Source organism: Phycodurus eques, chromosome 22 (genome assembly GCF_024500275.1).
Source record: "Phycodurus eques isolate BA_2022a chromosome 22, UOR_Pequ_1.1, whole genome shotgun sequence".
In the NCBI taxonomy this organism is placed as follows: domain Eukaryota; kingdom Metazoa; phylum Chordata; class Actinopteri; order Syngnathiformes; family Syngnathidae; genus Phycodurus; species Phycodurus eques.
The window spans coordinates 5,051,559-5,064,421 of record NC_084546.1 but is presented as its reverse complement, the minus strand read 5'-3'; the positions used below and the strand labels follow the sequence as shown (position 1 = coordinate 5,064,421).

Here is a 12,863-nt window from a genome sequence, read left to right as displayed (position 1 = left end):
TGACATAATACTGCAAGAGAGAGACTTTCAGTGTTTAGATATGTCAGCATTTCAACATTGGTACTGTTTTTTTTTTTTTTTTGCACATTACACTCATGTAATGCCTATTTATGTGAGTTCTCAGAGATGGAGACTGAGATTGAGAAGGAGAAGGACGCCCCTCTTGTGGCCATAAGACCTGGTGCTTCATTTTCAGAGGTCACTGCTTGGTCGACTTTTCAGCGTCTGGATGAGGCAAGACTCGTATACTATTGTGTGCATGATGCAAAAAAAGAAAAAAAGACAACATCTTAGTCATTAGCTTGTGTTTCATTCCTTAATCAGTCCGGATAAAACAGCATTTATGGTGTTAATGAAAGCTGATGTGATATAATGCAGCTATATGGTCATGATTTTGTACCATAGTTTTAAGTCAATAATCTTAAAATGAAGATCACGGGCTTAAAATACTGTTTTAACAAGCATGAATTGAATTGGATGGCACGGTTCGGGAGTGGTTGGCACGTCTGCCTCACAGTTCTGAGGTTCGCGGTTTGGATCTGCTCACCTTGGGTGGATTTTCTTCTTGAATCTTTTATAGAAAATGCCCACAAAAGTCACGTTCTGTCGCATGCTTGAGGATGATATGGATCTCCACTTTGTTTTCCATGTCACAAATAACCCTTTTATTCAAACGTGCTTCAGTGCCATCAGTAAAGATATGGCTTCTAAAAAAGTGACAACACACATTTGAGGCCATTTAAATGGAACTTTATTGGTATTTTTAAATATAAAAAGTGCATATCCTTTGGGATGACAATGACTATGAATGATAGAAAAGATATTGTACACATACTCAAAGCTCCACACACTCCTCATTATACTACGAATGGCCACAATGTCTTCTTCATTGCTCAAATATTAACATCATCATCATCATTATTATTATATCTTGTTTTTGTATAACTCCCGGACATATAAAGTCTATCAAATTTCACAAAATAAAAATAAATACTGTACACATCCTCAATATAGAAAAAAAATAATCTTTCCTGCATTCTGCTCATTCACAGTGTGTTAGAAGGAATAAAGTGATGCAATACAGTGATCTGGAATTAGGTGGCAGTATTATACAAGTGGTGAGACTTTTTATTTTATTTTTTTATTTTTTTATTGCAATCTTTTTTTCTGCAGTCGTTTCTTACTCCAGTGGCTATGGTTTGAAAAGCAGTGTGGTTATGTTTCTTCCTTCTGAATCCTGCTGTTCATATGCTGTCTAGTACAATGCAAGGAGTCATGAATGAAACGCAAATATGCATCATAGAATTATGGAACATGTGCAGAATATCTGACTTTAATTAAAAAAACACAACAATATGCTATTACTTGTGTACTGCTGCCAGTCACCAGTTCGACCCACTCAAAAAATGGACTCTGCAGCTTTTGTATGCCTCACTTGAATGGCTGTTATTAATTATGAAAGCATTTAGAGTGGGCAAAATGATAGCTCATAAGTTTAACTATTTCTGTGCAATGAGCTGAGTCGTAGATGGTTTAATAGAAAGATGCAGCAGGACAGGAAGTGGATTTTTGACAGAGAACCTCAGTGGAAAAAAAAAATCATCCATAGTAACATATCTTTTAATATGATGGCCCCTGCAGGAGGCTAGCTTTGACACAGCTCATGTGATATTTCTATTTGTCCGTTCTTGTTCACAGTGCATTGTCCTTTATTGTCATTTTAATTCAAAATTTAGAAGGTTATATATGCCACAGTGGAGAACTGACAGCACAGTTGATTTTTGTTTTGTTTAGACCAGGGATGCACCGATAACACTCCCCCCCCCACACACACAATACAGGTCAAGTACTGTACTTACATTTGAGTACTGATATTCGATAATGCAATTGTGATCAAAAAGTATTTTATTTTAATCAAACACAAACTTTTCTTGAAAATGGCATAAATTTCCACTCAAATAACACTTTGCAGAGTAACAACCTGCCATTCGTGATGTTTTAACACACACGTGTGTGCTTTTCTAAATCTTGGCACACATTTCACTTAAATGTAGCCTGTAACACAAGGCATTTAGGTTCTAAAATAAAACTGGCAGGAAAACTGAAGTGATACCTGATAACAGGATCACTTCTCTTTTGTCTTGACTCTGTTTAAAAAAATGTAAGGGGCTGGTTCTTTTTATTACAAGTGTTATGTAGTAGGTTGACCTATTGATTTAATGAGCCATTCACAGTTTGACTGTACAGGTCCTTTTGTCCTTTGACTTGAATGGCTTAATCTTAGATATGCTACTGGCAGGATCAACCAGACGCCTCCGCGCTTCGGGACAAGAACACTGCTCGCTTGGTCGGAGATGAGCAAGTGCTCGAGGAACTCGGTCCAGGCCGGACTACAGTGGTTAAGTGGTATCGGTGTCGTAGTATCGAAAATTTTTTGCGAGTACGAGTATGAGTCCGGACATATCGCTATATCGGTACATCCCTAATTTGGACTGCTTCCAAAGTGCCCAACAGGCTTGCGAATGTGTAACATTTGGTGATATGTGTAAGTATGTGCATGTGAGTCTACAGTCTGTTTCCGGTACTACTTCTGACTGTCCATTTTTCCATATTCATTCGCCAGTCCTCTTACGGAGTGTAATTCTTGGGCCGTATCATCATCTTGACCGTCTTGAACGCCTGCCTGTAGTTGGTCGGGTAGTACTCTGTCGACATGTTATGCCACGTTCCCCAGAAGATCCCGTTCCTGACCCCCTTGTACCTTTTGTGGTAGTACTTGCCGTTGAGGTTGGCCGACATGCAGGCATCAAACCACCAGCCGGAGCTGTAGTAGGCTCCGCAGTTACCCGAGGGGTACATGTCATTGTCGCGGTCCGGGGTGGAGAAGAACTTTTGGTCGTGGTTGAAGTGCTTGTTGAAGCTGATTGCGTTCCCGGCCGTCCCGCTGTAACGACACAATGATCGTTATAAGCTCGCACCTTTATTGTTTGCGTGTTGCGACAGAAACAGATACTCCACCTGTATCCGCTGATGGACAGCCTGTATCTTAGGTAGTCATTGGCCACATAGAACTGGTCATACTTGGCATACTCCCGCACACCCTCAAAGTCCTCCAGCTCAATACGCAGCGTCATGTCTTTGGCCTTTGTCAGCAGATGGATGTGGTCATTGCCCGACCAGAACTCACCTCTACGGCCGGCAGGGAAATGGGAGCAATAGATAAAGGCCAAAAGAGATAGAGATAAATTATGTAGGGACCGATATAGTTGTTCACAAGAGGGCACTGTTAGTCATACTGAATTTACTTTACGACCACGGGGGACAGGTTGTAAGGGTAGAGTAGGGTGACAGTAAACGAAGGACAAGATAGCACATAATTCTTCCTGAATCTTTTACCTGAGGTTGCCGAAACCTTTCTTGTATTCAGCCCAGGTGCGGTTGAAGCTGACAGACCCATCAAGTCGCTGCTGTATAACCGTCCAGCCGCCACCAAAGGACTCCATGTCACAATAGACCTCGAACGTCCCGTTGCGGGGGTCGGGGGTTATGCGATACACTCCATTCTTCCTCGTCTCCAGCACATTGTAGTCTGAGCAGTCCCGAGGGGCTAAAATGACTGCGGGGCGACAGAAAGTGAATTGAAGCGAGGTTATTTGTGATGGGAATGTGACTGGATGATATTCAATCTTCTTTTTGCTTTGCTCTCAATGTTTTTTTTTTTCTTTTTCCCCCAGTCCTGCCAAGAGTACCGTAATAGAAATGGCCTCCGAGGCTGAAGAAAGTAATTCAATTTTTAATCATAATGAAAGTTTTCAGTGCTGAATTAAATCCTGGGGAACTGTATTGGAACGCAAAACGGTTTGCCAACTTTTCCCCATGACTTAATAAAAGGTGTCCCCTTGTGAAGCCCACATAACCGGGGAAGTCTGCAGTTTTGCATACGAACGTTCAGCACTGTCCTTATCGCGTAGCATCTCAACATGACCGCCTTGTCTGGAATTCAGAACTCCCAACATGAAAGAATGTAATGGACAAAAGGACAAAGACGACTGTAAGACTACGGTTAAGAACTTTCTGAGCTCCATCCCACCAAATCTTTTTTTTTTTTTCTTTTGAACCTGCCCATTTTTTTTCACTTGTTCCCCTGTGGTTGCGCTGCATGCAGGACTACAAGACTCCTCAGACTCTTGGGAATGGGGAACAGACTTGTCAAAAATGTGGGAAAGTGTAAAACTGGATTAAAGTGGCTCTTCCCATGGAACCTATTTCATGCTGACACTGGAGCAGACTCCATGTGGACTCTTTTTGATACAATTTTGTTGTGCTGGCTTGTAGGATCTGTAGATTAAGGAGGTGGAGCACAGACGTTGAGAAATTTCAGGAGGCATCTGGTACAGGTCTGCGAATCAGTGAAAAATATTCACACTCATGGTAGTTCCTGGTACCATTACTCTAAGCAGACTCTTTTAATGCCTCAGTGAGGAATATATGTTGAGCAATGTGCCTGTAAATCGTTGCAGGCTTCTTGGGTGCACTGTGGCTGCATATGGAAAGCTAAGAGGATGTTTGTGAATCTAATACTGGATTTTTAAGATTGACTCACTCATGCCATGTGACTCGTTCTGACTAGCCTTAAGAAATGTAATAAGAGCCATCATGACTGGCTGTCCTATTAAGGTTGCTGTTCAGTGAATGACCCTCTTGCCAGCCTTTTTGTTTTACACGATTCCTGGTGTACCGTTTGGATTCCTAAATGGGTTTCCGGCTCACTTGGCGCGTCACGTGACTGACAGTTAGAGCATGATTATCGGCGTGTCCTGTTTGACTGTGGCAAGATAAGTGACTAGCAACAAAATGCAACATGACAGCCAGTCCTCGCGTAAGATCACCTCCCTGTCAGGAATACAAATGTTTTTCCGAGCAGATAGTCTAGTAGTTCTGCCTTTCAAATGAAAGACTACTTTTTTACAGAAGTGAAACACAAATGCCTTGCTGGATGAGGTTGTGCGTTCCATTCACAAGGAGATCTGTACTGTGGAGAAAAGTCCGGCCAGTTCTCATTGTTTGAGTGAGTTAATGTTGCTGAACATGAACATTAATTCCTGTCAGTTCACCTCAAGGCCCATATTCATCCCTGCAGGAGTGAAAGGGAAGATTAGTGCTGACGGCAGGGATGTACACTGGCTAAATAAGTTGGGATAGATGCACTGTGAGCCGTGTATGTTAAAATGACAACTTTGCTTTTGCTACGCACTGCATGACTGATGCTCTGAGATGACTTTTCAAAGCTGCGGCAATGTGCTTGCTTGCTAAGTCCTTGCGCACGTGATCCATTTAAAATTTGTTGGTGCAATTCTCCTCTGTGCTTTACTGCTTCTTCACATTTTAAATAGCACATTCAAACATTTCTCACTGCAGTGTGGCAGCTGGTAGCTGACTGAAGTAACGGGAGCCCTGCAGAGTTCTCCTTTAAGCACTTTGCCTTTATGAAAAATGTGAAAACATGAAAGTCTTCTCAACAATTCTTATCTCCGGGAGTAATGTCGGTGTTAATTTAACATCTGGAATTAATCGTGTGAGGAAAAACAAGTGCTCATACGAGGATGGAATGGTGTGACATGAAAAACCTTTGAAGAGCCGAAAGATTCCATCATCAGATTATCGCCAATCTCTAAGGCAACAGCTGTTTCTTTTTGTTTTCATTTGGATTCACTTCAGACACTCCAGGCACGACTTGTGTCAGAACCATTAGCCGCTTCTTGAGCTGAACATTGCCGACTGATGTGCAAAGACGAGCGTTACTGACCCCCATCAACCACCCGTGACTAATGTCAGGAAAGCCGCCTACATTGCTCCTTGTGTTGTTGGCAAGAGATAATGAGAATTAGTTGTTTCATGCAGGACTGAGCATTCAAGAGCATGACCTCCAAAAGGGGTGAGTCAGACAGGAAAGAGGGATTAGATGGCAAGTAAGGAAAAGAAAGTTAAGCCAGGAAGAAAAAGGAGCATCTTCCAGACAAGAAATTGAATGAATGATGAAGGACACATGCATTCGGGATAAACATTTGAGAACAGCATTGAAGTGGAGTTTTGAAGGAGAAAAAGGCAAGTTGAATGCTGGGATTCCCTTCACACCACTCGCCCGACTAATCTACTTAGAAATAAGCTCACATATCCCCCCCCCCCCCCCTCCCCAAAAAAACCCTAATATAGCGTCACATTCTTTTTCCCCCATGCAACAAAGTCCGCCTTTAAACTGAAAGTGCTTTCTGCTATTTTTCATAGCACGTTTGCTTTTTCTTATCTTTTTCTTTTATGTTTATTGGCCAACTATCTGCCCTTGTTTCTCCCTCTCCCCATTTTTGGAGTGCATAAGAGAAGTGATGGAATGTCAGGCACTTCAACGCCACAGTCTTATATAAGAGGTCAATTGTACATATTTCTTCCCTCAAGTGCAATAATGACCACAACCTGAAACTATTCACTGATGTCCACAGAAGCTCGCTCACTAAACATGTTGGAATTAGAGATTAAAATGAGCGATTTAGGCATGACTGAAGAAGGTAAATTGCCAGGAATTCACCCCCAGGAGAACCATTGAACTATTGAACCAATTTTGAAGGTGAATGCTTTGAGGATTGGTACTATCACACTGCAGGTGAGACTATAGTGGAGGAATACTTACACTGTGGCGTATTCTGTACTGCACATTGTGTGGTGCAGGTGGAGCTCAGCTTGTTGACCACGCCAGTGATGTTCTCCACACGTCTGTCCACCATGGACTGCACGTTGTCCATGTTGAGCAGGTTGAGGCCCTCCATGCGACCCTGCAGTGTGGAGATTTGGTTCCTGGCATTGCGCAGGCTCACTGACATCCTGTTCAGCTTCACCTGGAAAAGAACATTGATTTTGTGATTTAAAACCCGGTGGCTTAACCAAGTCACTCAGCCTATGTGCTTGGCCAGCCAGATGGAAGTTTGAGACTAGAGGGAGGCTGCGTGATGGTTGGATGGCTGCCAAAGTGGATGTGCGAGTCAACAAGCTTACCAGGCTCTTTTGGATGGCGGCTAATGTATATTCCCAACACTGTTTACAGAACAAGGAATTTTCCCCCGTGCTGTGGTGCCCTGTGGGAACTTCATTCCATCGGACTATTTATATATATTTATGTAGAATTTTTTTTTTAAGGGAAGCACATTTGTAATTAGATTTGATGATAGGATACCCCCAACAATAATTGAACCATGTCACGAGAAATGATAACATTCATAATTCTCCCTTTTTAAACAAAGATTGCTTGTTCCAACCAAAATCTGCCTCTTACCTGCATCTCCTGCATACTGCTCGGACCAGGTGTGATTTTCCCAAAATGATGTCCGTGTCCCAATCCAGTGCCTTCCACAGTAGCGCCAGACACCATCACGTTGTCCATTTCTTCTTGGCTGGACCCACTTTGCACATCCTGTCTTGTCAGGTCCAGTCCTGCCACATCTCCTGTCTGTCCCTGGTCTGCCTGCTGGTGCCCATAGACTCCACTCCCACGCATGTTGCTGCACTCATGGCAGCCGCTCTTCAGCTTGTTTACCACCTCCTTCAGGCTCTGCAGCTCTTTCATTGTCTTTTCCAGTAGCCTGAACTGCTTGGGCAGCTGAATGGTGAGAGGAGGCAGGGTTACCTGGTAGGGGCACTCCTCGCCCTCCTCTGCTCCGGCCCCTGACCCCGAGCCCCCGCAATGGCCGGAAGGTCTCAGTTTGATGGCGCAGGAGCCTGAGGTACCAGAGTCTGCTCCCAAAGTGTAGGGTCCTCTTGCATCCCACTTCTGGTGTGAACTACCGGGGAAGTCCGCTGCATAACAGGTGTTTGGCGCCAAGGTGGCTGTGAGCACGAGAGCGGCACAAACCAGAAGAGTCTTCATTTTTGTTGAGTTCCAAAGAAATAACTAAAAAGTGCTCTGAATAGAATAAAAAGTGGGTGCGATTCAGTGAGGATCGGTGGAGTCAGGTCTGCGTATGTATATGTGTGGGTAAGCGCAACCTGCAGGGATGAGAGAGTGCAGGGGAACTGGCGCTGCCTGCGATGCTGTGTCATAAATATGAGGACGAGCGAGCGAGGGAGGGAGGAGAGAGAAAGGGAGGGTGCCGACTTTGAGGGGATGGGAGGGGCGGCACTATTACGTAATGGCCACAGCCATTTCGGTGGCCTTGTGAAAAGCTGAGCGATGCCGCAAGATCTTATTGTTTTTTGTTTTTGTTTGTTTTTTGTCTTTGTTTTTTAGAGGTGGGTGTTTGTGAGGTAAATGTATGTCCTTTGGCCGCGGCCATTGCTTGGTGACAACCTGCCTCACTCGGAAGTTAGCCCGTCTCCCTGAGGATCGAAATGACTCAGTGTACAGGAACTCTCCACTCGACTGACTTTAGGTGGATGCTTCCCCCCGCCCCTGACTTTACCCTTTTTGTGAACTGAACACAAGTGAAAGCAGCAATCTTTCTTCCCACCAGTCAGTCTCCACTTCCAAGGGCACAATTTTTCCTACAAATCCAGCAACATAAGAGAGTTTTCAGTACTAACAATCTTTTCCAAACCTCTCAGATTGGCTGGCTTGAGATTCTGCAAATTAATTTAGGCGCACTAGTCATTAGAGATTTACAAATGAGTGTTATTGCTAATATGTCCTATATTAATTTTTTATGTTTTCCCACCATCATAAGGGAGTGAGGGAACACATGAAAACAAATTTGCACTAATCTTCGCTGGTGTTTTATACAGTAGCAGAGACTAATGTCAGTCCGGACCAGTGGTTGCCTGCAGTTGCAGTTGCCATATGGAAATTAAAACGCAAACCTAAGTGGCTCCCCCGGACTCGCTCGTGGATGTCATTAAGACTTTTGTGGGTGCTCTCTTTTCATTTGTGCTGCTTAAGGATTCTCTGTGTGCTTGGAGTAACTTCCAGCAGAGAAAAAAAACATTCTTACATTGCGTCAGAAGTTAATTAAGCTTTCTTGTAGTTTGTCCAAAGCTACAGAATGAAACAACCACTTTATTTATGTCCCTGCTAATTTACAATCCCGTTTGTAAACATTCTGTTGTGCTTTGGCAGACGTTTTCTCGTCATTGTGTGATGTTTTTTTACACATACATTAAAACAAAGTTTATTTTTGTCTAGATACTATCCTTGTTCTTATGGCTGCAGGTTCATTAACTTGCCCCCAGCATCAATTCCTGGGCCGTAGTTATTGTTTTTTGGCGCACTAAAATAAGATTTTGTGATTCATAACATTCATTACACATGGACAGAAGTGGAATCAACTGAAGGGCCCTCACCTTCTCGTCGTGATTTAGTCTGCCTGCGGGCACAATTCCAAATCAAAAAGTCAATATCAGAACATGATGGGAAAGAGGATGATTCTCTCCACAGTGATGATCTGTGTTTTTTTTTCATTGATGTCGCTGTGTTTCCACATATACTGACCAGACTGTCCATTAGGTTTACCTGGACAATCTAATGAAATCAATACGGAAAATTCTGCCCTTACAAAGACAGTCATGTTCCGTTTTGATTGCAGCTGTCACACTAGCATTGTTTATTATTGTGGTCGCAGTTTACAGTTATATACATCTGTACTGCATCATACTGAGTGTTTTTCTAATATTTACCCCCTTTCACAAAGCTAAATCAGGTATTTAAAATATTAGAAACTGCTACTCTGCATGCGCCGTTCACTTATTCGTACGTGCTTGTGTCGGTCCAGGCCACCTGCTGTCTGCACGCATAAATATAATTTAGCGATTGTCTCACTTCAAAGATGGCCGGCCACATGTTACGCCTTACGCACTCACCCCATAAAATCTTTCAATTCTCTTTAACGGCTGCAGATAAGTCTCATCACCAGAAGGGGCGAGGCTTGCCTCAAAATGCTCTGAGCTGTTTCAAATCAAATGTTCAGCGTGCAGCCAAGATGTCTGCTGTTTCGCTGCTGTGTCATCTGTGACGGTAAAAATCATAGCACAATCTTATTTGGTGAATCATCTGTAGCTTCCAAATCAATCCTTGTTGTTTTCATTCCTGTGGGATGAGCTTCACGATAATAACGTTTTATTCCTGAGCCTGTGATCAATTTCATGACTAACAATGAAGATGCAGGCTTGGATCACCCACGTAATATTTCAAGATGGAAGATTGTGACACATTTTTAGGGAAGCCATAATACGCAATATCGGTTTGCTTGTCCTGACCTGACATTCTCTGACTGCTAACGCCGCAAAATATCAGAATAAATCGTATTAACGACAGCCCCGTTTATCTCATGAGCCCGTATTGCTCTCTTTTGAGCCCTCAAAGGAACGTGTTTGGGGCATGCAAGCAGGCTATACATGAGCCAGATATTGTAAAATGGAATGAATAGTAAACAACATAATTACCTATGCCTCATGTTTAAAAGTCATGTTATATCTGTGTGTGTGTGTTTGCTGTGTTTAGATTACACAGTCAAGGTTATCCCCCCATTATCCCCTCATCCCGACCAGCCTGGCTCCTTTGATAAGAGCGGAGCACCTGTCCGCCTTTTCCATCAGTGTGACACACTAAAGTGTCTCGCCACGGGGGGAAATTTACCCACAACAATTCTTTCAGTGAAGACACTGATAATCAGGCCAAAAGAGCAGCCCAAAAGGGGAAATCATCAACATGTTCTTCCTACAGCTATATATCTTTCATTCTGCTAGCTTTTTAATCTTGAGAATTGCTGCTATGTTTTTTTGTTGTTGTTTTTTTTTATAAACGTCCCCCTTCGAGATTAGCCATTGTTCCTTTTTATAACGCTGAGGTCAATGCACTGTGAGGCTCTGATTTGTGTCAATAAAGGTTTGTTCAACTGTTTTAAAGCATTTGTGCTTTATCACGTCAGGCCATTTCAGACCCCTATTAACACTGAATTACAACACATTTGTTTGTGTTTTTATGCATCCATTTTATGGGCGCTGTGTCGTTTTGCTGCCTTTCAGATGCTGTCACTGGGAAAAATCAGTAAAACCAAAGTGGACAAGTTGAAAGCAATCTATATTCAACTCAGTGATGAAGTGAAGAGGTATGCTACCTTGTTTTTAGTGGAAACAAAAGTCGACCTCCTTACATTTTTGGTTGATATGCGGGAGCCAAAGACTGCAAAGCACAAGTCGAGAAGAAGGGTGGAGACAGCGGAGCTGTGTGCCAAAACTAATGTGACTAAAGCATCCAATTTCAGCCTTAGTAATGTAGTTGAACTCAGAAATAAAGCTCTATTTCAGTTTGAAAAATTGGGAGAAGTTAAACTAGCTTTTTTTTTTTTTTTTTTTTTTTTTTTTTTGGAGAAGAAAGAAAATCACTGAGTATACCTGAAGAACCCAAATATATTTCTTTTGTTGCATGATGAGTATAAAATATTAAAAGCAGTACTTAGTAAAATACATCAAATGTACATCACTCCTTCCTCCATCAGTGCCCAGGATTCGGAGGACCAGCTTTTGGAAGAGGCCAAGAGGCTCCGTGCTGAGCTGAGGAGGCTGCAAGCCGACTCGGAGAAAAGCGGAGAGCTGAGCTTCTCCGAGGAGCCCACGAGTGAGGCGGGCAAGCTAAGGCAGCAGCTCCTGCGGGCGTTCAACGAACTGAGAGCAGCCGAGGACAGAGACTACATGACACAGCACCAGCTCAAGTGGTGAGACGCACGCATACAAACGCATTCACAACCAGCAGTCAAGCTGAGCGGAGCCCAAGTGTCAAAATCTTTGACAGCGAAAAGCAACTTTTTGATGCTACGGCATTTCTTGACCGTTGGGGAGAAAAGTATAACAGCAAAGTGATTTTCCTGTAACTTCGAAATAAATAAGCTTTATCACATCAACTGCATCTGTTCAACCAAACACCAGTTGCCAGTGGAATTTAATATTTCCTCCCTGTGAAGTGTTTACTTATCCTGAGTGTTCCGTCCAGGTTAGTGCCTTGACGTCAGTGCAGCAGTTATTTCTGTTTCCCTCTCTCTCTCTTTCGCCCATCTCTCGCTAGCCATTTTCCTCAATTTTGCCACAGGCCTGCCTTTTTCCTTCCTCCAAATCTCTCAGTGCTACTATCGGTGCGTCCAAATGGTCAGATGCACCCAGAGAAATGGAAAAGAACACTCCAGTGCTCCCCCGGAGGTCAGCGGGAGATCACTGGAACATTACTAGGCAACGTGATAACATGCACCGGTGCTTCCTGAACATTCAGTCCCGTGACCCCTTTGGAAATAACAACCAAAACTCAAGTAATATCTACTTTGTGCTCCCCTTGTTACAGACTTTTAGATTTCTCTTGTTTTCCTCTCACCTTATTATACCCTTGGAGCAGGCTCCAGGAAGAGAAGCGGTGTCTGCTGAAGGAGAACAACATGCCGCCAAAACTTGATGTAAGTTTATCTCAGCGCCTGTCATGTGGAGTCACTGAGACAGGGATTTCACTTGAGAGAAGATGAATTTGAGGTTTACTTTAGACTTCATCCAGACGTCACCATTAGTAGTCCACAATGTACTTTTTGGAATATGTGACGAGCAGGGCTGAAAAAATTAATCCATTAATGTGAATAATTCGATTACAAAAATCGTTATTTGAATCCGTACCAAATTATACACTTTAAGCACCTTTATCCAGTTGTGCACCAAAATGTGTACGAGTACATTAGTTATTTTTGGGATCCAAGTCCATAACTGTTAGCGCAGCCTTTAATTCATAACATCATCTCAGCAATAATTGGCAGCTTAGTCTCATATAGCGTATGCATGTTGTGCTGTAGTGACACAAGCATTTATTTGGGACATGAATAGCTCCACTCCAAATAAAACAAAAACAGGCCAGG

At 43.0% G+C, this 12,863-nt stretch overlaps 2 protein-coding genes across 7 annotated transcripts in view; one reads left to right on the top strand and one right to left on the bottom strand.

Annotated features, from left to right (window-relative positions):
* Positions 1-12,863, top strand: part of ccdc146 (coiled-coil domain containing 146) — a 54,415-nt gene that overhangs the window by 24,869 nt on the left and 16,683 nt on the right. For 5 of the 6 annotated variants that reach the window (XM_061667942.1, XM_061667943.1, XM_061667941.1 and 2 more), the window contains 3 exons: positions 11,002-11,084; positions 11,475-11,690; positions 12,359-12,416. In XM_061667942.1, coding sequence (XP_061523926.1) covers positions 11,002-11,084; positions 11,475-11,690; positions 12,359-12,416 — 357 coding nt within the window. Of the gene's footprint in view, positions 1-11,001; positions 11,085-11,474; positions 11,691-11,721; positions 12,169-12,358; positions 12,417-12,863 lie in introns of those variants that run through there. The other variant, XM_061667944.1, reaches the window with a different exon arrangement.
* Positions 735-8,081, bottom strand: fgl2a (fibrinogen-like 2a). Its single transcript, XM_061668124.1, has 5 exons — positions 7,325-8,081; positions 6,686-6,890; positions 3,397-3,616; positions 3,019-3,189; positions 735-2,944 (listed from the first exon to the last, which is right to left on the bottom strand). Exons 1-5 carry the CDS (start codon positions 7,913-7,915, stop codon positions 2,629-2,631), a joined length of 1,503 nt encoding a protein of 500 aa, XP_061524108.1. The 5' UTR covers positions 7,916-8,081; the 3' UTR covers positions 735-2,628.